At 35.8% G+C, this 27,255-nt stretch overlaps 1 protein-coding gene across 16 annotated transcripts in view; it reads left to right on the forward strand.

Annotated features, from left to right (window-relative positions):
- DPY19L1 (dpy-19 like 1) overlaps positions 1–27,255 on the forward strand; it is a 282,848-nt gene that overhangs the window by 56,759 nt on the left and 198,834 nt on the right. For all 16 annotated transcript variants that reach the window (XM_021079309.1, XM_021079325.1, XM_021079315.1 and 13 more), the window contains exons 11-16: positions 8,162–8,248; positions 11,351–11,410; positions 11,997–12,077; positions 17,355–17,456; positions 22,827–22,898; positions 24,782–24,831. In XM_021079309.1, the coding sequence (XP_020934968.1) occupies positions 8,162–8,248; positions 11,351–11,410; positions 11,997–12,077; positions 17,355–17,456; positions 22,827–22,898; positions 24,782–24,831 (452 nt within the window). The remainder of the gene's footprint in view (positions 1–8,161; positions 8,249–11,350; positions 11,411–11,996; positions 12,078–17,354; positions 17,457–22,826; positions 22,899–24,781; positions 24,832–27,255) is intronic.

Below are 27,255 nucleotides of genomic sequence, written 5' to 3' on the forward strand. Positions count from 1 at the left end.
AGAGATAATTTGTGAACGAGAGACGTGGAATGGTGTATTATCTCGGTGCCTTCTTTTAAAATGAAGTGAAATATTCACTTATTGGGCACCGACTATCCAGACATGTGGGATATATCAGTGACTAGAACTGCAAAGACCCTGCATATTGTGAATTACTTTCTAGTCGAGTGGAGGAAGGAGAGAACACAATAAACGTAGCAAATGGGTAAATTATGTAGTATTCTCGGAGGTGGTAAGGACTAAAGAAAAGGACAAGTCGTGGTACCCCAGGGAGGTCAAGAGGGCCACTGTCAAGGGATGGGAGATTGCGTATCAAGTGAGGTGGTCAGGAGGAGGTCTTATTGAGAAGCGGGTAGTGGAATAAAGATTGGAAGGAGGAGAGGGAGTCAGCCAAGTACATATCGTGGAGAAGAATATTTCAGGTTGATTGAGCAGCCAGAGCAAAGGTCCTAAGGCTGCATGGTTGATTGTGATGAATATTGATTGATGGTTCTTATTATGGTTGCAAGATGCCCTTCGGCAGTAATTATCAGGGAACTTTGAAAAAAAAAGATCAAGGTTTATTACTTACAGGACCTGGAAATTGCACAGCACACCTGGGACTGTACAGTTAGGTCACGGTGGGGTGGGGTTTGGGATCGGTAGGGAGTAAGCATGCACCCGGGGTTCTACCTTTATTGGGGTCCAGGATGGGTCCTGGGGTTTTGAGGGCTCATTCTTTATTGGTGAATTTAAAATAAGAGTGGGAATTTAAATCACAGGAAGAGAAAAGACTGGTCCCAAAGGTCAGTTATTGAAATTAATCAAGATCTCTAAAACAAAGGGGCTTCTGTCAGGGCTGCTAGGCTGGCTCTTTATCTAGTGGTGTGGCTTGGCAGTATGTTTACTCAAGAGATAGCCATCTTTGGGAATTCCCATCGTAGAGCAGTGGTTAACGAATCCCACTAGGAACCATGAAGTCTTGGATTCGATCCCTGGCCTCACTCAGTGGGTTGAGGATCCAGCGTTGCCATGAGCTGTGGTGTAGGTTGCAGATACAGCTCGGATCCTGCGTTGCTGTGGCTGTGGTGTAGGCCAGCGGCTACAGCTCTGATTATGCCATGGGTGCGGCCCTAAAAAGACAAAAGACAAAAAAAAAAAAAAAGCCGTCTTTGAAGTGGATCACAGTAAAAGTCACACACTTCTATTACAAAAATTAAAAAAAAATATCCACAACTGTGAGGATTTATTCTACAGCCATATATATTTTTAAATTCTCTAATAGATACATTTAAAATGACATTTATAATATATATAGAACTTATAAACAGAGTTATAAGATGAACAACCATGAGCCTACCCTCTAGCTGAAAAATGGAACCATTCTTACTTTGAAGCCCTTTTGTGTCCTGAACATAATCCTTCTCTGTTCTCTTGGAAATAAAACCGCTATCCTGACTTTTAAAGTTATAATTAACTTGCTTTCCATTATGACTTTACTATATACATATACCTAAATAAAATATTTTTATTATTGAATATTAATAATGTTTTTAAGGCTTAAAGGATAAAATGGTATCCTTTTTGTGAGGCATGTTTTCACTTAGATTTCTGAAATTTATATATTACTAGGGTTCATACAATTTCTTTGTTTTGTTTTCCATTGTATACATAAAGCACAATTTATTTATAACCATCTTCTTTTTTAAAGACATTTAGGTTTTTTCCTTTTATGAATAGTGCTGTACATTCTTACACATACTTCCTGGGGCATATATATTAAGTTTCTTTAGCGTATTTACCTAGTAGTTGAATTTTTAGGTGGAAAATTATATACACTTTCAACTTTATGATTTAATATTGCAGTGTTTTTCAAAAATGATTAGACTGCTTCAAAAAGTAGCATATAACAGTTCTTGGTTTTCTATGTCCTTTTTTATTTTGTCAATCTGAAGAGCATAAAATGGTATCTTTTGGCCTTAATTTATATTTTCTCTGGTTTTCAATAACATTGAACATCTTTGGGTAAGTTTATGGACCCTTTGTCTTTCCTTTTTGCATCCTTTCTCCATATCTTTCATCAATTTTTCTCTTATGTCCAAGAAAAAAAAATGGCATCTATTTTATTTACTGCAGTAAAAACCACTATTTTCATTATTTATTTTGATGCTTGCATTGTTCCCAATTTGGCCAGCTACTTCCTGCTGGCTTTTTTGTCCTTTTAACATGATATTATTATTCTTTGAGCACTTTTTTCAGATAAATTGATAAAGACTCAGCTTATTCAAATGCTTTTCTTCATCTGTCTAGATGACCTTGTGTGTTTTTCTCTCTTTAATAATGGTATTACATTAATTGATTTCCTACGTTAAGAAGACTTGCTTTTCTGGGCCAAACATAACTTTTATATTTTGCTGGATTCACTTGCTGTTATTTTGTTAAAGTTTTAAATATCTGTTCATGAATAGGATTGGACAGTATTTATACTTTTTTACACTTGATTTTTTTCCAAACTAATTTTTTTTTACATTGCAATAAAAGTTTAATAATTGCTTAGCATTTAGAGTCCATCAGTTACACAGTTACACCAGCAACTATGGTTGAGGGCTTGGACTCAAAGTAATAGTTACAATAGTGCTAAAATTGCACAGGTTTAGTTTGTGGTAGAACCTGTCCTGGGTAAATGATACATGCTTTATGATATCACCAACTATAGAACTAGTCACTTACTATGGAATATCTTCTTCCAAAGTCCTAAATCCCTGTAGTTACAAAAGAAAAAAATATAAAATTATCTCCAAAGAGGATTTTTTTCCTTTTTTTATTGTGATAAAACACACAGAACACCCTCTTGTTTTAAATGTACACATCAGTGATGTTAAGTACATTCTTATTATTGTGTAAATATCACCACCATCTCTGTCCACAACTCTTTCATCTTGCAAAAATAAAATTCTGTACCCTCTTGAGGTGATAACCCCTATTCTTCTTCCTCTCCCCAGGCCCTGGAAACTCTCATTCTGCTTTCTATCTCTGCGATTTTAACTACTCTAGGTACCTCATATAAGTGGGATTATGCAGTATTTGTCTTTTCATGAATGCTGAATGGGTTATGTCATCTGACATAATGTTCTCAGGGTCCATCAACGTTGATGCAAATGGCAGGGGCTTCCTTCTTGTTTTCTGGCTGAATACTATTCCATTGTGTATATTTACCACATTTTCAATATCCATTCATTCATTGATGGAAACTTAGCCTGTTTCAGGGTCTTGGCTGTTACAAATAAAGCTGCAAAAACATAGGAGTGCAGATATCTTTTTGAGATCCTGTTTTTGTTCTCTTTGAGTATACACCCAGAGGTGGGAATATCAGATCATACATGACATAGCTCTGTTGTTAATTTCTGAAGGAACTTTCATACTGTTTTCCATAGTGGTGTACTAATTCCCATCAACAGTGGAAGAAAGGGTTCCTTTTTCTTTACATCCTCTCTTGGCTTTTTTTTTTTTTTTTTTTTTTTTTTTTTTTTATAATTCTCCCTTTCTTTTTTTTTTTTAATTTTCCCACTGTTACAGCAAGGAGGTCAGGTTATCCTTACATGTATACATTACAATTACAATTACATTTTTCCCCCAGCCTTTCTTCTGTTGCAACATGAGTATCTCTCTTGGCTTTTTGATAATAGTCTTTCTCACAGGTATGAGGTGATGTGTCGTGGTTTCGATTTGCATTTACTAATGATTAGTGATATTGAGCACTGTTTCATGTATCTGTTGATCATTTATATATCTTCCTTGGAAAAGCCATCTATTCAGGTCTTCTTCCCATTTTTAATCAGATCATTTGTGGGTTGTTTTGTTTTGTTTTGTTTTGTTTTACTAGTGATATGTAAGAATTCTTTATATTTTTTGGATCTTAACTTTATCCAAAATATAGTTTGCAAAATTTTTCTTCCATTCAATAGGTTGCTTCTTCATATTGTTGATTGTTTCATTAGCTGTGCAGAAGCTTTTTAGTTTGATGTAGTCCCACTTATTATTTTGCTTTTGTTGCTTGTACTTTTAAACACATGCATGGTGGTTTGTATCAGGGCTGGTTTATGAGAAATGGGTAGCATCTGTTGAGCTAAGAGCTGAAATTTACTGAAATTGACCACAGTTTCCCACCCAGGAATTCTCCTGGAAGTTGCAGTTTTGACAGACTCCCCGCTTCCAAAATTGTTCCATTAGACATCGTCATCAAGCTGGAGTTGCTGTCTAGGTGGGGAGGTGGATTCTTGGTGTCTCCCACTCTGCCATTTCTCCAGAATCTTCCAGCTTCACTTGCCTGATCTTGATAATCAGGTTTATTCTAGCCCCATAGAATTAATTGTATTCTCCCCTTTCTGTCTGTGGTAGATTTTGTGTATGATTGGTAGGAATATTTCCTGAAAGTTTGGAAGATCTTGCCTGTTAAACTATATGGACCTGTTTTTTTTCTTTATGGACCAATATTAAATTACTGATCTAAGTTACTTAATGGAAATAGCACAGCTTAGACTTTTTTCTTGGCACATTTTTTAGTTATGTTGCTAGGAGTTTTCCCATATCATCTCAGTTTTAAAATTCATGGACATGAAGTTGTTCACAGTGTTTTCTTTTCTTTTTTGGCGATGTGTGTGTGAGTGGGTCACTTGTGGCATATGAAATTTCTCAGGCCAGGGATCAAACCTGTGCCACAGTAGCAACCCAAGCTGTGACAACGACAACACTGGATCCTTAACCTGGTGTGCCACAGAGGAACTCCCTCTTATTTTTTTAATCTGCTGAAGTACAGATACTCAAAAAAGTTATATATACCAAAATAATATGTAATATTTTGTACCTTCTAAGTTCTCAATTTTCTCAGTATATTACTTTTCAAATATTATTCTTCACATTTAAATTAACTGATGTTTTTAAGCACCAGTTTTGTCAAACATTTCATAGGTCCTTAGGGTGCAACAGTGATAAAAACAATTTTAAAAGTCCTTTTTCTCATGGGGCTTATATTGTAGTGTACATAGAAATAACCCAAATATGTAAGATAAGTAGTGTGTTAAATGCAAGTAAGCACTGGTAGGGAAAATAAAGCAGACAAGGAGGGTGGGATTTGCTGAGTAGGTAGAAGTTATAATTTGAAAGATGGGAAAAGAAGGCCTCACTGAGGAGGTTACATGGGGCTAGTTGAGGGATTTCGGGGAGCATCCATTAGGTTGAAGAAGCTCTGTCTGGGGGTGTTCTGGTGAATTCTAGAATGCCTTGGAGTGGAAAAGGAAAGGGTCTTTTGAAATGAGGTCCCAGAGGTTGGTGGGTAGTGGGCTGATCCTATAGGGTCATGTCAGTCTTTGAAAGGCCTTTGGCTTTTCCTTGGATTCAGAATCAAACCCCTTGGAAGGGTTGAGCAGAGAAGTGACCAGATGGGAACTGGTCACCCAAATATCTCTCCATACATTTAGTACCTTCTTTCTTAATACTACTTTATATTTCTCTTGAATACACTTGGCTTTTTTTTTTTTTTTTTTTTTTTTGTCTTATTGCTATTTCTTTGGGCCGCTCCCACGGCATATGGAGGTTCCCAGGATAGGGGTCGAATCGGAGCTGTAGCCACTGGCCCATGCCAGAGCCACAGCAACGCGGGATCCGAGCCACGTCTGCAACCTACACCACAGCTCACGGCAACGCCGGATCCTTAACCCACTGAGCAAGGGCAGGGACCGAACCCGCAACCCCATGGTTCCTAGTCGGATTCGTCAACCACTGCGCCACGACGGGAACTCCCACTTGGCATTATTTTGCCTGATTCTTGGTTGTGAATCTGTTTATTCAAAGTGATGATATTTTGCTAATTTTTGCCAAAATTGATTAGGAAAGTTTTAAAGTCGGTTTTAAATTTTGGCACTTAAAGTAAAAAAATCTATTGTCATAAAATTCTGAGAATTTGACTACTTACTCAAATTAGTATGCATATAAGAAAAAATATAACATGACATTAAATTAATTCCAAGAGTGCAAGAATGGCTTAAAATTAGAAGTTATATTAATATAATTTATCATGTTAATGGACTTTAAAAAGATCAATAATGTGGTCATTTCCTTTGGTGCTGTAATAGCACTTAATAAAAGTCAACATCTAGTTTTGATTTTTAGGATCTTAATTAAATGAAAATAGATGGATATTTCATGAAAATTTATGTACATACATATATTTTAAACCAAAAACTAGTATCAGACAAAATGATAAGTGAATTATTCCCATTAATGCCAGAAACTTGGCAAATTTGCCATTGCCAATCTGGTTACTTAACATTGTTGCATAAATATTAACTAATACAATTGAATAAAAAAAATGAGAGTTTCAAAAATTGACAAGGAAGTTGTAAAAGTATCATTATTTGCAAATGATATGACTTTAAATACTTAAGAAACCCAAATTAATAAATTTCTTACTGCTCAGAACAATGAGTTTGTATTCATTTATGCACGATTAACATAACTTTTCTAAATATAAAAAATATCAGAAAATATGGAGTTCCTGTCATGGTGCAGCAGAAATGAATCCGACTAGTAACCATGAGGTTACAGGTTCGATCCCTGACCTTGCTCAGTGGGTTAAGGATCCAGCGTTGACATGAGCTGTGGTGTAGCTTACAGACTCGGCTCAGATCCTGCATTGCTGTGGCTGTGGTGTAGGCCAGCAGCTGTAGCTCCAATTCAACCCCTAGTCTGGGAACTTCCATATGCTGCCGGTTCGGCCCTAAAAAATAAAATAAAATAAAATAAATCAGAAAATATGATGAAAAGATTTCTGATGTAATAACAACAGAAATAATATACTTTGAAATAAACTTAATATGTAAGATCTATATGAAGAAAAATTTATACTCTACTGATGTATATAAAAGAAGACAAATGAAAATAACATGTATTATTTTCTGATCTAAAGATTCAGTATTCTATAGATGTAATTAAAATATGTACATTATATAACAGCAGTTCTAAATAAAAATATCAATTTTTGAAACAGGCTGATTATAAAATTCATATGGAAATTTACATATATGGATCAAAAATAAAGCTTCTGGAAGAAAATATGGATTATTTTATTTTTAAAGGTTTTTCTAATATGGAGTTAAATCTTGAAGACCTAAAGAAAATGAGCGATAATAAATATGACTAACATAAAAATTTAGAAGAACTGTAGTAGAGAAATACCACAAAGAAAGATAAAAATGAACTGAAAAAAATATTTACAGTATGTTTTCTTGATATTCTATAATATATGAAGCGAGTACTTAGGGAAAATACCAAGACCTAATAGAAAAATGGGTTATGGGAGTAGGTGGTTCATACACACACCAAACAATATAAGCAGCAAATAGAGGAAAAGATGCTCTATCTCACCCACTATTAAAGCAATGGAAAAAGGAAACAATGAGGCAACATTTTCTTTTTTGTGTTAGATTGACAAATATTTAAAAGAGTGTACACCATGTTTGCAGAAAGTGTGTATCAGCAGGAAATCTCATGTCCTATTGGTGGGGAGTAAATTGGTATCGTATTTTGTACCATGATTTGTCAGTATTTATTCAAATTTTTAAATGTGTGTACCCCTCATCCATTAAATCCATTCTAGTAATTTGTCCCATAGATGTATTGACATACACATAAAATATATGTATATGGATGCTTATCATAACTGTTTGTGACAGGAAAAACAAAATTAACAAAACAAAACAAAAAACTGGAAAGCGCTTGAGTATTCAGAAGTAGTTAGAGAGCTGGTTAAATAAATAATGGTACATCTCCAAAGTAGAACACCTTTTTCAGTTATTCTGCAGAATAAATTAGATTGTTTTGGATTGATATAGAAAGCCTTTTGAAACAAACTGAGAGGCACAGCAAGCAATAGCATAGCTTCTAGGCCACGTTTCCATTTGTGGTTTTTAAAAAAATAACAATCTAGAATTTGTATATGTGAATATCTGAAAGGATGCCTAGGAAATTGGTGATGGTGGTGATTTCTGGGGTTTAAAGTGTGGCATAGAATGTAAGTTGGTTTGCCTTGTATATTCCCTTTTGAATGGTTTGAATTTTGTTTATCATGGGCATGTGAAATTATTTGTTTTCTATGTATTAATTATATTTTTCTTGCATTTTCCAGATTTCTCTTGCACTTTGTTTTGTTTTGATGTTTGGAAACTCAATGTTATTAACTTCTTATTATGCTTCCTCTTTGGTAATTATTTGGGTAAGTGTTCTTTAAGTACATGTCTTTTTTGAAACTAATTGTTTTTTAGTTTCTTTATCACTGGATTGAGATTCATGAGGAATTTTCTATTAGACTGTTTCACTTGTCTTACTGAATACATCTATGTGTGATAGTGTATTTTCCTCACTTCCAAAACAGGAAAGAAATACAGCAGAAGTCAATACTGGAAAAGCGTAGTGCTTTGCTTTGTCATCCTAATCTCTGCTTTCTCTTTCCTCATCTTTTCTCTCACCTGACTTTGGGTAGCAGGGTTATTTTAGAATGGTTTCTATGCTTTCCTCTTTCTTGTTGTTTCCTCCCGTCTTTTCAGTGTTTATCCCATTCCTGTTCCCCTTTCCGACCCCCATTCCATTCCTTCCCTCTGATGTCTCACAGCATTCTCTCCATATTCCCCTGGGCTAAGAGGGATTTTTTTTTTAGTTTTTTTTCCCCTCATGTCTATTTGTATGAATTATTCAGATAGTTTAAATCAGGTGTGATCAATTATATTTTGTTAGATCACTATGAAGAATAGATTTATAGTATAGGGAGACTCTAATAGAATTAGAGCTAAAGGTAAAATGTCATCTAACTCCTGTGGTTTTTGTTAGGATAACTTTCTAAACATAAGTCTTTATAAATTTAAGGACTTCCAGAGGTTGTTATGCCCTTTTGGTCAATGGGCTTTTCCATTATAATGTTTTGCAAACCTAAGGGGAAAGAAATGATTCTTTATGTTCAATGTGCATGAGGATTAGGCCAGTTTCTTGAAGGTGAAAGCAGTTGAAATGTATTTCTTGAATAATCATTTAAGTAACTCAGATCATTTTGTCTTTCTTGATTTCTGGAACCCATGAATAAATTTGGAATCTCCTATTCCTTCGCCCCATTTTGCAAATAATATTTATTTAAGTTCCCATTTTTCAAGAATATACCTCTTTGCAATCTGGGCTGCCACCCTTTTCAGGTGGTGTGACTTGAGTATACTTAGGCGAAGAAATAAGCAATTAGTGTATAGTGATGCTATATTTTCAACAATGACAAAAAACATCAGTAACTGAGTTGCTGTGCTTTGAGATTAGTGGTAGTTCTTACAGTTATGAATTCTGTTTGTAATTAGGAAATGTAACAATGTACTCAATTCTATATTTGCATGTGTACATGGGAAGTCCTGCCATCACTCTGGGTAAAGTACATGACTCTTGGTGCTTTTGTACCTGGAAACCATAGAATGGAAGGTTGCGTATCAGTAAAATCTAATCTAAGTAATTTTGCAGGAAATTTCTCTTCAGTTGAGCACCTGCAATATGTCAGATTTCCTACTAGGTGCTTGACACCAAGGTGTATCTTAGGTATGGATTAAGCATTATGCATATTTCATGTATTTTGCTATATAAAAAATAAATGAGGGCAACAATTACAGAATATAGCATGTTTTTGCATATTTAACTATAAACACATTTGTCTGTTTTTGTTTCTAGTTATCACTTTGAAACCTTAATTGTAACACATTTTGTGCTTTCAGATATACAGAAACCTCAAAAGAAGATTTTTTTTTTATAATTTTTTTTATAATTTTTTTTTATTTTCCCACTGTACAGCAAGGGGGTCAGGTTATCCTTACATGTAAACATTACAATTATATTTTCCCCCCACCCTTTCTTCTGTTGCAACATGAGTATCTAGACAAAGTTCTCAATGCTATTCAGCAGGATCTCCTTGTAAATCTATTCCAAGTTGTATCTGATAACCCCAAGCTCTCAATCCCTCCCACTCCCTCCCCTTCCCATCAGGCAGCCACAAGTCTCTTCTCCAAGTCCATGATTTTCTTTTCTGAGGAGATGTTCATTTGTGCTGGATATTAGATTCCAGTTATAAGTGATATCATATGATATTTGTCTTTGTCTTTCTGGCTCATTTCACTCAGTATGAGATTCTCTAGTTCCATCCATGTTGCTGCAAATGGCATTATGTCATTCTTTTTTATGGCTGAGTAGTATTCCATTGTGTATATATACCACATCTTCTGAATCCAATCATCTGTTGATGGACATTTGGGTTGTTTCCATGTCCTGGCTATTGTGAATAGTGCTGCAATGAACATGCGGGTGCACGTGCCTCTTTTAAGTAGAGTTTTGTCCGGATAGATGCCCAAGAGTGGGATTGCAGGGTCATATGGAAGTTCTATGTATAGATTTCTAAGGTATCTCCAAACTGTTCTCCATAGTGGCTGTACCAGTTTACATTCCCACCAACAGTGCAGGAGGGTTCCCTTCAGAAGAAGATTTGATTTGAGTTCATGTATTATGTTTTGATCTCTAACCCTATTTTTGCCAAGTTTGTGGTAGATTTAGATCTGTATAGGGACTATACTTTGGGTGCTACACTATTATGTACCTAAAAAGAAAGAAGGTTTGGGAGTTCCCGTTGGGGCTCAGTCGTTAACGAATCCGACTAGGAACCATGAAGTTGCGGGTTTGATCCCTGGCGTCGCTCAGTGGGTTGGGGATCTGGTGTTGCCGTGAGCTGTGGTGTAGGTCACAGACATGGCTCGGATCTGGTGCTGCTGTGGCTGTGGTGTAGGCCAGCAGCTACAGCTCCGATTAGACCCCTAGCCTGGGAACCTCCATATGCCACAGGTGCGGCCCTGGAAGAGACAAAAAGCCAAAAAAAAAAAAAAAAAGTTTTGATAGAGGAGAAGTATTTAGTTGATCCATTAAAAACTTATTTGTAGTTTATTCAAGGAGTTAGTAAAATTTAACTTAAGGAAAATCTATGACTACAGGTCACTTGTCTAAAATTCTGAAATTATATACTTCTTGGTTCTTAGGCAAATTAGAACTAGTCATAGAAATCATCTATAGAAATTTACATATGATGATTCTCTTTTCAACTTTACAAAGTGACTAACTGACCTAAAATACTTTTGATAAAATAGGGCTATTTCTTAAAATCAAATGAGCTTGTGGTTATGCTATGTGGAATATCAAAAGTGTGCTGAATTTTAGATTCTCAAGAGTCTTATTTAGAAGTATTATTTCTTAGTACTTGAATTTGTGTCTCTACGTATTAACTGTATGCTCTGTTATTTTCTCCATGCAGGGTTTACTGGCAATGAAACCACATTTCTTGAAAATAAATGTATCTGAACTTAGCTTATGGGTAAGAATCAATCTATTTGAATGTACAAATTTTTCCTTCTCTAAAATAAATCATTGGTTTTATGTTTTACTTTCAAGGAAAGGATCTACATAATGCAGGAGATCTAACAGTTTTATAAGGTTTTAGGGCTCAATTTTAATGTACCAAATTGCTCTTTTCGTGAAGCAAGTTAAGATTAATATTGGATAGGTAGTTAAAGAATTCCAGTTTTATTTATTTTATTACTCATTTTTTTTTCTGAGGAGCATCGCATATAAATGTAAGTTTCTTACACTTACATATAAGTATGAGAAACTTTTGATAGAAGAGGAATTTAACCATACTTGCTATGTAAATCTCCTACAAAATATATTAATTTTGGTAATAAGATTGTATGTATATATTTTTCTCTTTAGTGATAGCTGTATGATTTTGGAGTATCATTATTTATTTTAATTTAAGGTGCATTTTTAGCATTTTTCTCTTAGATATGGAGATAATTACTTCATATATAAATAAAGACCTTTTTTTCTTCCTAGGCCATGTCTATAAAATGGCTGTTTGATGTGTCAGTTTAGTTTTATTTTGGTATATTTTCCTTTTGTAGGTTATCCAAGGATGTTTTTGGTTATTTGGAACTGTCATACTCAAGTATCTGACATCTAAAATTTTTGGCATTGCAGATGATGTAAGTACGTTTTTGCTTAATCTTAAAAGACTTGAAATAAATCAGATAGGCTAAGAATGAATTATTTAAGTTATTAAAGTACCACTATTTAAACCAAATTCTAAAGTGAAGTCTGTTTACCTGTTATTTTATCTGTTTTCTAAAATAGAAAGTAAATATGACTATGTATATGGTCTGTTCTCCAAAATTAATTTCTTTACACAATTTTCTTGTTTTATTGGCTTTTCTATAGCACAGAAATTTAAAAATTTCAAGTAAGAAAACTCTAGACTTAAATTTTAAGGCCTATACAATCATTTTTATAATCCCTTTTAATAACAGATTAAGATTCCACTTTCAGAGCCTCTTAATAGATCATGTTCTAGGCTTATTCTTTCTTTCTTACAGTTTTCTGGCCAGTGCTTGTGAAAGGTTTATTTATCAGCCCTTATAGGTCATTTAGTCCAAGTTAGTCTTATTAATAAGAGACATTTTTATTATTGTTGTTTGTCTTGCTTTTTTGGGTATTCGGGTAGTAGAGGGAAACAACATGGGAAAAATCCTGCTTTAAAATTATAAGGATCTTCCTGTCTATAATTTTTCTTTGCCTACTTTATTTTGATGTTTTGGTGAACACATTAATTAGATTCAAAAAGAGAACAGCACACTAACCGACACAGAAAGAGTAAAGTAGGAATTCCAATTGTGGCTCAGTGGTAATTTCTGTAATTTATTTTAATTGGCTTTCTTCCTCCTGTAATAAATTAAAGCTGTGGTTTTGAAACTGAGTTCTATAAAGTTCTGGAACTTAAAGGGTCCTTGTTCTCAGTTCCCCTGCCAGCCTCTCTTTCATGCAGGACAGTCTAGCTTTAATCAGGTTTTCATTTGAACAAAGGTATTGTTTGCTTAAAAAAAATTGAAAGCACGGGGCTGTTAAGGAGATGGTCTACAACCTATGGAAAGACTTTTTTTTTAAGTTTAAAAGTTAGTCTTGGAGTTCCCATCGTGGCTCAGTGGTTAACAAATCCGACTGGGAACCATGATGTTGTGGGTTCCATCCCTGGCCTTGCTCAGTGGTTAAGGATCCTACTGTGAGCTGTGGTGTAGGTCACAGACGCGGCTCAGATCCCGCATTGCTGTGGCTGTGGTGTAGGCCGGCGGCTACACCTCCAATTGGACCACTGGCCTGGGAACCTCCATATGCTGCTGGGTTCGGCCCTAGAAAAGGCAAAAAGACAAAAATAAATAAATACATAAATAAAACCCTAACAAATTTTGAAAAAGTCTAAAATGGAATTATTTATGTATTCATTCATTTAATATGTACCTGCTGTGTGCCTGGCAATAGAATGCATCCTAGAGATACAGAACTGATTAAGACCTGGTCTAGAGGGAGATGGGAACAATTTCCAGCAGCTGTAATACAGTGCAGTGAAAGCCATGATACAGCTAAGTACAGAGTGCTGCAAGAATACGCAGGAGGAGTCAGGGAAGGCTCTTAGAAGTCAGCTGTGAAGATGAGAGCGGAAAAGGTGATTGAGTCAGCCAGGATGTAGAGAATGAGCATGAAGCAACGGGAAATGGCCCAGTTCCTAGGTTTATGGACTCTGTCTCTTCACTGAGGAGAGACAAGCCAGGTCAAGTATTGATTCAGTTTAAAGCGACTATTATCATTTCTACCACAGCCTAATGTTATACAATGGAAAGAGAGAGGGAAAAAAAGGCTGTAAAAACAGTTATTTCCAATCAGAAATAACTGCACCTTTAGTATCTCTAGAAATTTGTGACATTGCTAAAGGACAGCAGCTCATAAATTCCTAATTTTGCCATTGGTCAGAAGAAGCGAATGGCAAAGCCACACGGCTCTTGAGGAGCGTTTCCACCCACGCTTCTCCGTTAAGGTGATTAGACCCACTTCCCTGTCCTCCAGCAGGCCGGGGAGCCATTTCTCAGTCTAAGCGGGATTTCCCTTCCCTGATGCTGTCAGCAGTCCTCGTGATGTCGTCTACCAGGGAAGCTCAGTGCTCAGCCTCACAGGCAGGTTTTTCAAAGGGCAGCCTTCAGACCTCCGATGCTAATTCTCAGCCGGACGTCAGGTTTGCCCCATCTTTTCCCTTCTGCCAGCCCCACCCTCTGGGATCTTCCACGAATGTGCATACTGCCTCCCAATCAGTCATGGATTTCTTGAGAGTTTGGGCTCTCTTATATCCCCTAGAGCTTGTGGGCAGGTTTCCAGCCCACCAGGGTTGTGAGAACTTCTCTGCCCCTCACTGGTTGTCTCATTTTCAGAATCTCTGTCACATTTCTAGCCAGTTCACCAAATCATTGCTATAACTTTAGGCTGGCAGAGCTATGAGGTTTCACCTTTCATTTCCTACTGAGTTTGCTACTTTTACTGATAGGTGTTTTGCTCTCTGCCCCCAAACAAGTCTGCTTCTTCCTGTAGCAAAGGTTCTGCTTTTCATGGCCAGCCCCAACCCAATGGAACTATTGGGCTGACAGAGCTGGGGGAAGCAGTGGATGGGAGCAGCCAAAGTGAACTCCCTCTCTTTCCATCCAGAGTTGATTGGTTTTTTTAATAAATGTATTTTTCTCCACTGATTTTTGGGTGTTGCGCCAGCCTTGTGTTTCTCAGATAACTTCACATGCTTACAATGTACTAGTTTTCAATATGGTACTGAATTTGGTTAGCTAATAATTTTAAGGGTTTTTGCTGATATTCATGGGGGATATTAGTAGTTTTATTTTCTTATAATATTTTTATCTGGATTTAGTTTCAAGGTAATGCTCACTTCCTAAAGTTATTGAGAAGTGTTCCAGCTCCTATTTTCAATGCGAATTTGTGTAGAACTGATTGTACTTTTTCCTTAAATGTTTGATAGAGTTCAGCAGTTAAGCCCTCAGGGTCTTTGAGTTTTGTTCTTGGGAGAGCTCTTCTACTACAAATCCACTTTCTTTAGGAAGTTATTGGTAGTTTATATCTTTAGAGGAAACTCACTCATTTCATATATGTCACCAAATGGATCATGATTTTAAAAAATTATTACAGGACTCCATGAAAACTTCTTATTGAAATTCTTTGCATATATGTGAAATCATCTTTTACGCTCTGTAATTTTCCTTACTTGTATTTGGAATCAATATTAATATATAAAGAGCTGCTTTTTTTGCTATTTTTTCCACTTTCGATTTACTATATTAATATCTTCAAAATACCACTTTTTTAAAGTCTATTTGGTTTTGTTGCATTTCCCTTTGTCAATGAATTCTGTCAACCTCATTTCCTCTTTCTTTGGGCTTATTATGTAGCTTTTTCTGATGCTTGAGAGAAAGTGTTTGGCTCTTTTGTTTTCACCTTTTTTATTTTCTGATAAATGCATTTTAAATCTATAAATTTTCCTCTGAGAAGTACTTTTTTGTATGTCTTACAAATTAGCTGTTGTGTGATTTTCTTTTTAACCTAAAGATAAGTTTTACATTAGTTTCTAGCTGAAAGGATTTAAGTCATTCCTAGTTACTGTTGTCTAATTTTGCTACATTTATGATTAGAAAAAAAATAATTTGCATTATATCAAGTCACTGAAATTTATTGTGGCATAGGATGTGAACATTAAAAATGTATTTTACTTGTGTTTGAAGATAACATAGTTTCTGTTTGTAAAGTTTGTATTCTCTGTGAGCTTTATTAATAATGACATTCAGATTTCATGTTAATGTTTGTCTGCTTTTCCTATTTTAGGGGGAAATATTTAACATTTCCAATGACCATTGCCAACTTATCTTTTCTTCCTACAGTTTTTTTTTTTCAGTCATTCTTTTATATACTTTGAATCTATACTGTTAATGGCACATATGTTCATTATATGTATAATCTTGCTTTGCTGTCCATTTTACCAGCGTATAATGCCATTTGTTTTCTTTTTTTCATATATTTCTGTTTGAATTCAGTTTTGTGAGACATTACAATTGCTAACCTGTATATTTCTTTGTTTTTCATATTTATTTGGTATGTCTTGTTCTCCTGTTTTCAAACTTTGTGCATACTTTTGTTTTAAGTGTGGCTTTTATTGAATTTTTTTCCTTAAATCCAGTTTGAGCATCTGTCCTTTAATTAGTGAAGTTAAACTCTTTACATTTATGGCAGTTATCATTATATTAGGACTTACTTCTTTCATTTTATTTGAGATTTTTCCAACCATTTTACTTTCTTTTTAGATGTCTTTTCATTTTCAGTGTATAGGTAGTTTGCTTATGCTATTTTAGGCCTATGTTAATGTCTTAATCTTCTGAGCACACGTAAAACAGAGCATTTGAGCTTCTTCGGCACGTCCCATCACGCTTTAGTTCCTACGCACCTCCTGAACCTCCACTTCGCATGGGTGTAATAGGGTTTTAGTCATGGTTTGTTTCAGAAGTGATTTCCCCCCTTTCCTATGGTTCGTGCTCTTTTAGACAATAATAAATTGAAAGTTTGGAAAATGTTTTCTCATTGGTTAACAGAGCTTTCCCACATGGCTTCTTATAGGAAGCTTCTTATAGGAAGTACTTGGTGGTGTGAAGAATTGCACAGATGCTGATTGTTTTAGTCCAAGGTCTGCCCATTTTCCACTTCTTTCAAAAAGTCTTTTAAGTCCCCCTTTTTAGAAATCAGAATTAATGGGAGTTCCCGTCGTGGCGCAGTGGTTAACGAATCCAACTAGGAACCATGAGGTTGCGGGTTCGGTCCCTGCCTTTGCTCAGTGGGTTAACGATCCGGCGTTGCCGTGAGCTGTGGTGTAGGTTGCAGACGCGGCTCGGATCCTGCGTTGCTGTGGCTCTGGCGTAGGCCAGTGGCTACAGCTCCGATTAGACCCCTAGCCTGGGAACTTCCATATGCCGCGGGAGCGGCCCAAAGAAATACCAAAAAGACAAAAAAAAAAAAAAAAAAAGAATTAATGTTTGCTTTTTTTTTTTCTTTCTCTCCATGTTGTCCCTTTGTGATTGACTGTGTATTTTACCATGCCCTCCCACTATTGTGTAGTGTATTTCACCAGGTTTAGCACCTTGAGCAGGGAAAAACCTTAGGATAAAAGCCTTTGGAATGTTGATGATGGAGCATGGAAGGCAGGGTATTGTTGGAAGTATCACTTGTCAGTAAAAGAAGGGGAACCTTGAAGTTGTTGGGTCCAGATATAGCTGGGTGTGGGTTCAGTGAGCTCTGTCATACAGTAGAAATTATTTTTAGGTACTAATAAGATTAAAATGTGTTATTACAATATATAGTATAATCTAATGGTTCCTCCCTTTATTCCTTACTAGGCTCATATTGGCAACTTGTTAACCTCAAAATTCTTCAGTTACAAGGATTTTGATACTTTATTGTATACCTGTGCAGCAGAGTTTGACTTTATGGAGAAGGAGGTAAGATGTGATTTCTCCTTTTCTTTCCTTAGGTTTTATTTGGCTCATTCATTTTTTCATAAAGTGTGCTCCTGTTATTTCAGATTCTTACCTCTGCGCCCTTATTTCAGTTGGAAGGAAAAGGAAAATCTGGCAGAGGATGATGTTCCCATTTACATTAGTGTAGCTTCCTGAAATATACACTCTGTTCTCATTTTGATAGTTTAGAAACATGCATTCGGTGTACCAAAAACTTTTTGGATGAGTAAACACGGAGGCACCTCAAGTTACTTCTTTTCAGGGGAGCGTTAATTCAGGGATGCTCTCAAGCTTCTGCATTTCTACTCACTTTGTGGTTGTTTGTTTGCACGATTGCATTGCTTTGAAATATCATTGAGTACAAGTTTTTCATTCCAACACATTTCTTCTTTTTAAAACTGTATGCAGGTGTTTAAAAGGAAACGAGAATACTTTAGTGAATTGTGAGACCGAAGTCTGCCGTATTACTTGACATGCTTGAATAAGTGCCTCTCGTTCTTTGAGTAATAGCTTACTTGTCTCTGGCACTACACTGCAGATACTGAGAGAACGAAAGGAGATACGTAGCAGAGTACTTTGATATTTTAAGATATTTTATATTGAGTGCTATTTTGCAGTACTTTATGAGCTAGTTTGGATGGTTTAACAACCATGTGTATATATGTGTCTGTTTTCACACCACCCATGTGGCCCCAATTTATGATGATATTTTATTATCTGTGAAACATTTTCCTTCAGAGGTTGTGTATGTGTGTGGGGAACTGGCTAACAGTCCTCTGTTGACACATTCATTTTCCCTGATCCTCACTGGGTCAGCCTGTGTCCCGAGCTATAGACCAGTAGAGGAGAATGTGCCACGGAGGAGACTTACATCACCCAGTCTTCATTTCCTGTGTTCTGGCAAATGGTTTTGACGCATAATGGCTGATAAAAACTGTACAAATGATAGTGTTGACCCTGCTGAAAGAAATTAAGGAAAAGTATCTTAGAAGACATTAACATGCGTGCTTTTAGCAGATCAAGACTTCTTTAAGGAGGTGTAAAAAAAGTAGAGTGTAGACATCAACAAGGAAATTAGAACTCAGTTGGAATCCTTTAACATTATCATACACCACTACAACCTGAGAGTATGAACCATAGGTTATATGATAGAGGAAATTATGCATTGAGGTGCGGCATGCCTTCAGTCAATTTGAAGAAAATGGCAAAGCTCTTTCCAGCCTGCCATTCCTCATCTCCATACGTGTCTCTGTAGCAAGGGCCTGTTCAGAGAGGGCGTCTGTAGTGTGGTATGTTCTTATAATGGGGAAGAGGGAACAATTTAACACAATATCATACTAATATGAAAAGACACTCAAGATATATAATGCGTGAGCAAGATGATCCAATTTTATTTACCTATATTTAGCACACATAGAATAAAATGTAAGAGACCAAAATTTTAACAGGGTTTAAATTTTGTTATCTCTCAGTGGAGAGATACTTAATGATTAACTTTTTTTTTTTGGTCTTTTTAGGGCCGCACCTGCGGCATGTGGAGGTTCCCAGGTTAGGGGTCCAATCAGAGCTATAGCCGCTGGCCTACATCACAGCCACAGCAATGCGGGATCCAACCCGCATCTGCGACTTACACCAGAGCTCATGGCAACGCTGAATCCTCAACCCACTGAGAGAGGCTAGGGATTGAACCCGTGTCTTCATGGATGCTGGTCAGGTTCATTAACCACTGAGCCTCGATGGGAACTCCAGTGATTAACTTTTTTTCATAGTTTCCAGCTTCTAAATTTTCTACAATAATCGTATTTTAATTGTACTATGCTATTAAAAGAAAATAAAAACAATGGGGGTATCTTTGCCTTTTAGATGTGAAAATGGAAGGCAACAGTATTTAATTTAAAGTATAGGGATACCAAGACAGAAACATTACGACCAAAAATAGACAGTGCTGGATAGACCCATGTGTATATACTTAGTATGAAATGGAGAGGGCACCTCAGGTAAATAGACAAAAGATGCATTGTTTTATGAATACTGCTTGAAAAATTGAATTGGGCTGGGGAGTCAGGTTAAAGCCTTATACACCAAACTTCATTTAATTAATTTAATTTGTGTGTTAAATATGAAGGAAACCGGGGGTTCCCTTGTGCTGAAGTTTAAGGATCTGGCACTGTCACTGCAGTGGCTTGGGTTGCTGCTGTGGCATGGGTTTGATCCTTGGCCCAGAACTTCCACATGCCATGGACCTGGACCCCCAAAATAAAATAAATAAATAAATAAATCCTGAAAAATTAACTTGAGAAATATTTCTTTGAATATTGACTTCATTTTCTTGTGCATAATACCAGTGTAAAACATGTAGGAGAATGATTAATAGGTTTGTCTGCATGTAACTTAAAACATCTCTACATTAAATATTGTAAAAATTAAAAAGCAAATGACTAACAGTGATGATTCTTGCTGTAAACCTAACAAATGAAACTAGGGATTAATGTGATTAGTATAGGAGCTTCTTCAAATCAATAGAAAAAAAAATTATTAAGGGCTTTCACCCTTTCCTAGCACCAAAAACATCCCTGACCACACACACATACGCAGAAATGGGTGAACAATACGAACATACAGTCAGTCCATCAGGGAGGAAATGCTGATAACTCATTAAAATGTGAAATTCATTGTCTCTTTATTTTTCTCCATTTTCTAGTTTTTATTTTTTATTTTTTTAAATTTTATTTTATATTCCCACTGTACAGCAAGGGGATCAAATTATCCTTACATGTATACTTTTTTTTTCCCCCTCCCTTTGTTCTGTTACAACGTGAGTATCTAGACATCCCACTCTTGGGTAGGTATCCGGACAAAACTCTACTTAAAAGAGACACGTGCACCCGCATGTTCATTGCAGCACTATTCACAATAGCCAGGACATGGAAACAACCCAAATGTCCATCAACAGATGATTGGATTCAGAAGATGTGGTATATATACACAATGGAATACTACTCAGCCATAAAAAAGAATGACATAATGCCATTTGCAGCAACATGGATGGAACTAGAGACTCTCATCCTGAGTGAAATGAGTCAGAAAGACAAAGACAAATACCATATGATATCACTTATAACTGGAATCTAATATCTAGCACAAATGAACATCTCCACAGAAAAGAAAATCATGGACTTGGAAAATAGACTTGTGGCTGCCTGATGGGAGAGGGAGGGAATGGGAGGGATCGGGAGCTTGGGCTTATCAGACACAACTTGGAATAGATTTACAAGGAGATCCTGCTGAGTAGCATTGAGAACCATGTCTAGATACTCATTTTCTAGTTTTTATAATGAGCATATGTAACTTTTATGCTTAGAATAAAACGAGTTACAAGAAATATTAAAAGAACTTGTAATTCTAATGATACACACACATGCACATGTAGGTACAGGCATCTCTCACTGTGTGGTTTGTTCTGTTGCATTTGTTCTTGTGCAAACCCTCTCTGGTGTATCTTTTGGCATTGAGGAAGTTTTATAATTTTATTTCTATTATCTTAATACTTGTATATATTAACTTCAGGCCCATCTATTGGTTGCTTCCTGAGAGTTTTAGTGAACTTGGCTAGTCATCTCTTGCCCCTCACCCATTCCCACCCATTTTAAAATTATTGTAAAACCATAACTAGGGAGATTGTTTTACTTCCTGTATACTCTCCCCCTCTTATCCCATTTTTAAGAATCCCATTGTACCTTCATTGTCAGCACATATCACATCTCACAATTTGGGTCACCTTTATATCCCCATCATCGTTGTTCTAGAGGTCATTGTTTTTAATGTCTGCTACTGAGTTCTAGGATTGAAATTCCTCTTGCCATTTCTTGGTTTTGTGACGCTTGTTCTCCTGTGGAGTCCTCAGGAAGGGCTTGTGGGAACAATGATCCCTAAATTTTTATATACATGAACTATTTTATCAGTGACTTCTGTGTGAAGGTCAGTTTGGCTAGATACAAAGTCTTTGGTCCACGTATCTTTCCTTAAGTATCCTAAATAAGTTACTATCTTCTGATATAAAGTGTTGCTTTGAAAGTCTGATGCTAGTCTTGATTTTCCTTTTAAGAGAAATATTAAAAAACATCTGATCTTCAGTAAACTTTTAGAGTATAATGTTAAAATTGAATTCTTCACTGAATTTTAGTGAATACGTTTATCACAATTTTGGCATATTTCCTTTTTAAGGTAAATATCTGTATCGTACTGTTAGCATTTTTTGTTAGATGTTATTAGCAAATATCTAATTTTTAAAATGATGAAATCATTTTAGTTATAGGATTTTTGCATAAGTTGACAATTTAAAATTTATGAAATAGAAATATATATATTTTAAAATAATTATGCAAATGTTTATAAAGGTAAATAGTAAAATAAAAACAAAAATTCTTTTTAATGGAATTTCTAACTCATGAAGGATGCATTTTATATAATAAATTATCAAAATTACTTTTCTAATTCAGAATAATAAATGAGAAAATTGAACTAAGAGGGAAAATCAAAAAATTACCATATGCTTTGTAGAATTAAAATATGCCAGTATTTTTAACATGATTGAAGCTAGACTTCTCTTTCTAAACATATTGGGGAAAGCATATGTTGTTTTACTTAATGCTATGAGATTATTTTTGTGAGGGAAAGTATTGGTAATAAGCAAATAAATTGCAATTTAGAAATTTCAGGCCCAGAATGATTTAAGACTGTGATCTCAAATTATTGAGAGGTGTACAGGATTGCAGTATATAGGGCTTTTTTATTATTAAAAACAGTTTTTCTGAAGTTTTTTTTTAATCTGTTACTAAAGAAAATGGAAAAATGTTTTTTTCCTCTTGTAAACATTGGTCATTTGTGTGTGTGTGTATCTGGAGATAGTGGTTAAGATTCTTATCCCCCATAAAATGCACAGTAATGCTCATCTGTTTGAAGAGTTCTGCTGACCTTAGGTGAATAGTAAGTTGGGCTCTCTAGTTAGAAATGTAATGTGCAAAAGTGAACAGTAATCTTTCTAGTCACATTTTATGCTTACAAATGTTTGGAGACTGTATTTGGTTGTGTTTTCAACTTAACATTTTGAGGAAGTTTGTTAATGGACCTTCATTTTTATGAAGGGAGTCAATGGGTCAGCACGTGGAAGTTCCCGGGCCAAGGATTGAACCCACGCCATAGCAGTCACAATGCTGAATCCTGAACTGCTAGACTACTAGGGAACTCCCTCATGTTTCTTCATGTAAATGTTTTAAAATTCACTTGGTTCTTGATTTGAAATTTCATTTGAAATTACATTTTCCTCTAATGAAACAACTTTCTGAATTTCAGACTCCACTGAGGTATACAAAGACATTATTGCTTCCAGTTGTTCTTGTTGTGTTTATTGCAATCATTAGAAAGGTAGGTTTGTCATTTTAGAGCACTTTCTCACAATAAAACACTTTATAGCAGTTATATATACTAGCATAAAGATTAAAACATATTCTATATTCTGTTAGGAATAACCTTTGATGAACATTTGTAAGCCTTAAAAATATTGTACTAGTTGCCAGCATAAAGTAGACCTAGGAAAAGGATGCTCAAATTTTGTTAGTTGTGTATTTTGCAGGATATGATCAGAGAGACCATATTGACCCAGATACTGTTGTTTTCGCTTATGTAAATTATTACTCACTTTTAACTTTTGTGTAATGTTTCTTTAAACTATTGAATATATGCATTTAAGGTCATTTGTGAAGTGTTCATTAACTTCAGGATAGGGTTTATTATTAATTAAAAGGAAAAAATAGAATATTAACAGTGTATTATTAAACTTGATAGAACAGACTCGTAACTTGGCGTTGATAATGAAATTTTAAGTCCAGATGTAAATCAGGCCATGGAAGTTCCAGTCTTTAGCAAAGAGTGGTGTGATATTCTCTCTTTTTTTTCTTTTAAGAGTGAACTCTGTAACTACAGATGTTTTAAGAGAATGAATTGGGATTAATCTGTAATCAAAAAACAAATGATGAACCTAGAAGTTTTCTGATTCGTAGCTATTATTTCTGTGTTAATACAATGGCATAGAGTTGTAGGATACTCTGTACTATAACTATTATTCACATCATATATTTGTGATCTCCTAAAATGCTTCACATGCCTTGTTTCAGTTGGGTCTTCAGCAGCACTGTGGGTCACAGATATTATTATCCCCATTTTGACAGATGCAAAATTGGAAAGTCAGAGAGGTTGTTATCAACCTCACATCATCTCTATTAAAAAGGAAGGGAAGAGTGAGAAGCAGATGGCACCTCTACCCTCCTCGCCAGACATTTTGAGATACTCAGCTTTGTAGTCTCACAGCTCCTTTTCACATCTTATCAGTTAATGGCTAGTCCGTCTCTGCTGTATGCCAGGCTCTATGCTTCCTTTGCATACTTCATGTAGGTGTGCGCTTAGTAGGTCATAAAAAAAAATACTAGATGTTGGTGGTCCAGAATGCATTGAAAAGATAGCACCCTAGATGGCTAGAGATGACAGAAATGATTAGATTGGTTTAAGAAGCTGGGATGTTTGATTTAAAGAAGAAAGATTAGAATGGAAGGAGTGTAATTATTTTTGAAGACTTAAAAGCCTGCCATTTGGAAATATGATTGTACTCAGTTTGACTCCTTAGAATTGTTGCCAATTCTAGAAGTTAGAGCTTTTGACCAGCATTGATCTGGACTGATTAGGAAGGTGTTAAAAGAGTCAAGCAGCAGCTGGGTGGTTCTTCCAAGAGCTGAATTGAAACCTATCAGCAGTGTCGCAGAGAACATCCATGTTGAGGGTAGGATTTCAGATTAGGTGACCTCCCAGTGACTGTAGATAGGAAAACATGGGGTTTAGGTGGTTGTGCTTATCATTCTCTGAGCTGGTTGTCCAGTTGTGTGCGTGCATATTTGAGGAAAGGCATTGCCAACAACAGGGTCATGGTGGAATTCACCGAATGTGAATCAGAGGCCAAAAGGTCTATTTTTGAGACTCTTCTTAGTTGTTGTCCACCTGTAGGGTGATCATTTAGTACTTCTGGGCCTGTTGCTCATTTACAAAATGAGGATAATAAAATCTACCAAATAGGGTTGTTTGGTGTAGATATGATCAAGTACTGTACAAATTTAAGATTGTGTTATTGTAATTATTATTTTCTGAGTTATCTCATCTCTGTACTTCTATATTTTTAAGTAAAAGGTTGAAAGTTTAGAAGATAAAATTTTCTTTTTCTCAAAAATAGCTGTTCTAAATGTTTAAAAATCTATTTGCAGATTATTAGTGACATGTGGAGTGTCTTAACTAAACAACAGGCACATATAAGGTAAATACACTAATAATTTTATTACTTCCTCCATTTGTTAAGTAGATTATAACTTACCAATTTATTGATTTAATAAGCAGTTTTTAGTTACATGTTATATACTAAGCTTTTGATAATATTTTCAGTTGTTGTCATCCCCCTTCTTTGTTTGTCTCATTTTTTCCTGTCTGTGCAGAGCTTAGCACATCACTTATGCATATCCAAGGTCCCATCCAGAGCAATCCGACAGTAGCCCTATGCTAATCTGTACATGAAGGACACAGCTTTGTGCTTCAGTTTGGCAGCAAAAATAACCACTCTGTTGACGGTTGTAGGATCAGGGGACAGCCTTTAGGACCAGTGGACAGCCTTTTGAGAAAAGAGCAGGGAAACGTAAAAGTGGCTCCATACTCACTTTTTACATAAAATAAATTACAGAGAGAGCAACGATTTAAATAGAGAAAAAAATGAAACTCCTATGTAAACCAAGAGATTACTTTTATAATTTTAGGCTTAGAGAGGCCTTGTTAAGTATGACATGAAACCTGTGAGCTAGAAGGAAAGATTGACAAGGTTGACCAGATAAATTCTTTGGTTTGGTAAAATACTGTAAGCATTGTTCAAAAAAAAATACAACTTGCAGAAAATAGTTGCAATATATGACAAAGGATTAATGACCATCATACGTAAAGAACTTTTATAAATTAGTAAGAAAAATGCTAAAAGCCCAGTAGAAAAATGAGTGAAGGACACAATGAGCAATTGAGAAAAAAAATTAATTCCCATTTTCTCTTTCCCACCATGAGAGGTGGGTGGGAGGGGAGTTTGTCAATACAAGCAGAACAGACAGTGGGCCTGTCCTTTAACCTCGCAGTTTCACCAGTAATCATGTCCTCTGGAAATGCTTACAGAAATGTGGAGGAAATGGTACAGAGATGCCCATTGTGGTAGAACGTGTAATGTGAAAAATAGAAATAATCAAAATATGCACTAGTGTGGGATTGGTTTAATTATGACCAAGTCATAAGCTTTCTGGAAATACTTCATCGTACATCCTTGAATTAAAAATTTACAAAACAAAATATATAGGGTGTTACACTTATGTTTAAAATAGGAAGATTTTGTATGTTTATTTGTACATAGGGATTTGGAAGAAAAAACCTGTAAAGGAAGTTTTAAGTGTAATTTTACTCTTGTGGGATTTTTTTTTAAGGAGTAGGGATTGTTGAAATTGTGTCCGAATATTTTCTTTGATAACATACAGAGCCTTATTTATTGTTCTTTCACCTCCAACCAATGACAAATGACTGCATGCCCTCTTGAGACAATTTTTCTTTTCATTTAGAAACTACTTCCTATAACTGGCGTCCTTGCTTAGACCTGATGCTTTTGAGGGCCGGGGAAAAAGGAAAAAGCTTCTGGTGTATAATGCCAAGTTTTCTCTCCAATTGAGATGAATTTTTTTTTAAGAGCATGCAAAGGAGCTATGGTAACAGCTGTAGTATGCAGCTGTGGAAGAGAGAGGTAGAACTTTTCACAGAAACAAAGCAGTCTTTTCGATAATAACTCAACTATAGAAATAAATGTAGAAAACCACAGAGCTTTATGGAGCTTTCAGTTCAGGTAGGATCAGAGCTTTTTTTGAAAGGAGAGTGGCACATTGATATTTCATTTTGCATAAATACCAAAGTCATATGCCAGTATTGAAAGGGGTGGAAGGTACGTTTTTAATTATCAAGATGTGAATACCAGTATCTCCTTTCCTCAGGGACCTAGGAGCTAAAGCAAGGACAGAGAGAGCATGAGGTAGAAAATATAGTAGCTCTGAAATCAGCCAAAATAGAGGCCTGGCCTTGCCACTTCATAGCTCTGTGACTTGCTTCCCTTGGCTGTCAGGTGGGATAGTAACTAGTTGTAAGAGAGGACTTAATGGAATATACTGATTCTATTAACATTATAGATGCTCAGTAAATGGTAACTGATAATTTCTACTTGGCATGAAAGAAGGATAAAGAAGGATCTGTTGCACTTTGTTCATTTGTCCAGTATTTTTACTGTTTGCTAATACATTAATATTTTTGAAACCAAATTCTCAGACTGTGTGCTACCTAGATTAGGGGTTAATTGAATCATTTGTTTGTTCATTAAAAAAAAAATTGAACTCTATGCGTTAGGCATGCTTGGGATATAGAAGGTGTATGTTATCAAGTCACGCATTTGTGACTCTGGGCCAGACCTCTCCCTTGAGCTCCATCCACGTTTGTGCACGTGACTCCCTATGTATCATCTCTAGAGTGTCTAGTGACAGTCTCAATTTTTGTGAACATAGAACTGAACCTCTTAATGTGCTTCCCTGTCCGCATGCCTGGACCTTCCTCATTCTCCCCCTCATGCTCTCTTCTCTAATCTGCCATCTTTGTTGTTATCCTACTGTGGAACCTCCTG

Source organism: Sus scrofa, chromosome 18 (genome assembly GCF_000003025.6).
Source record: "Sus scrofa isolate TJ Tabasco breed Duroc chromosome 18, Sscrofa11.1, whole genome shotgun sequence".
Taxonomy (NCBI): Eukaryota; Metazoa; Chordata; class Mammalia; order Artiodactyla; family Suidae; genus Sus; species Sus scrofa.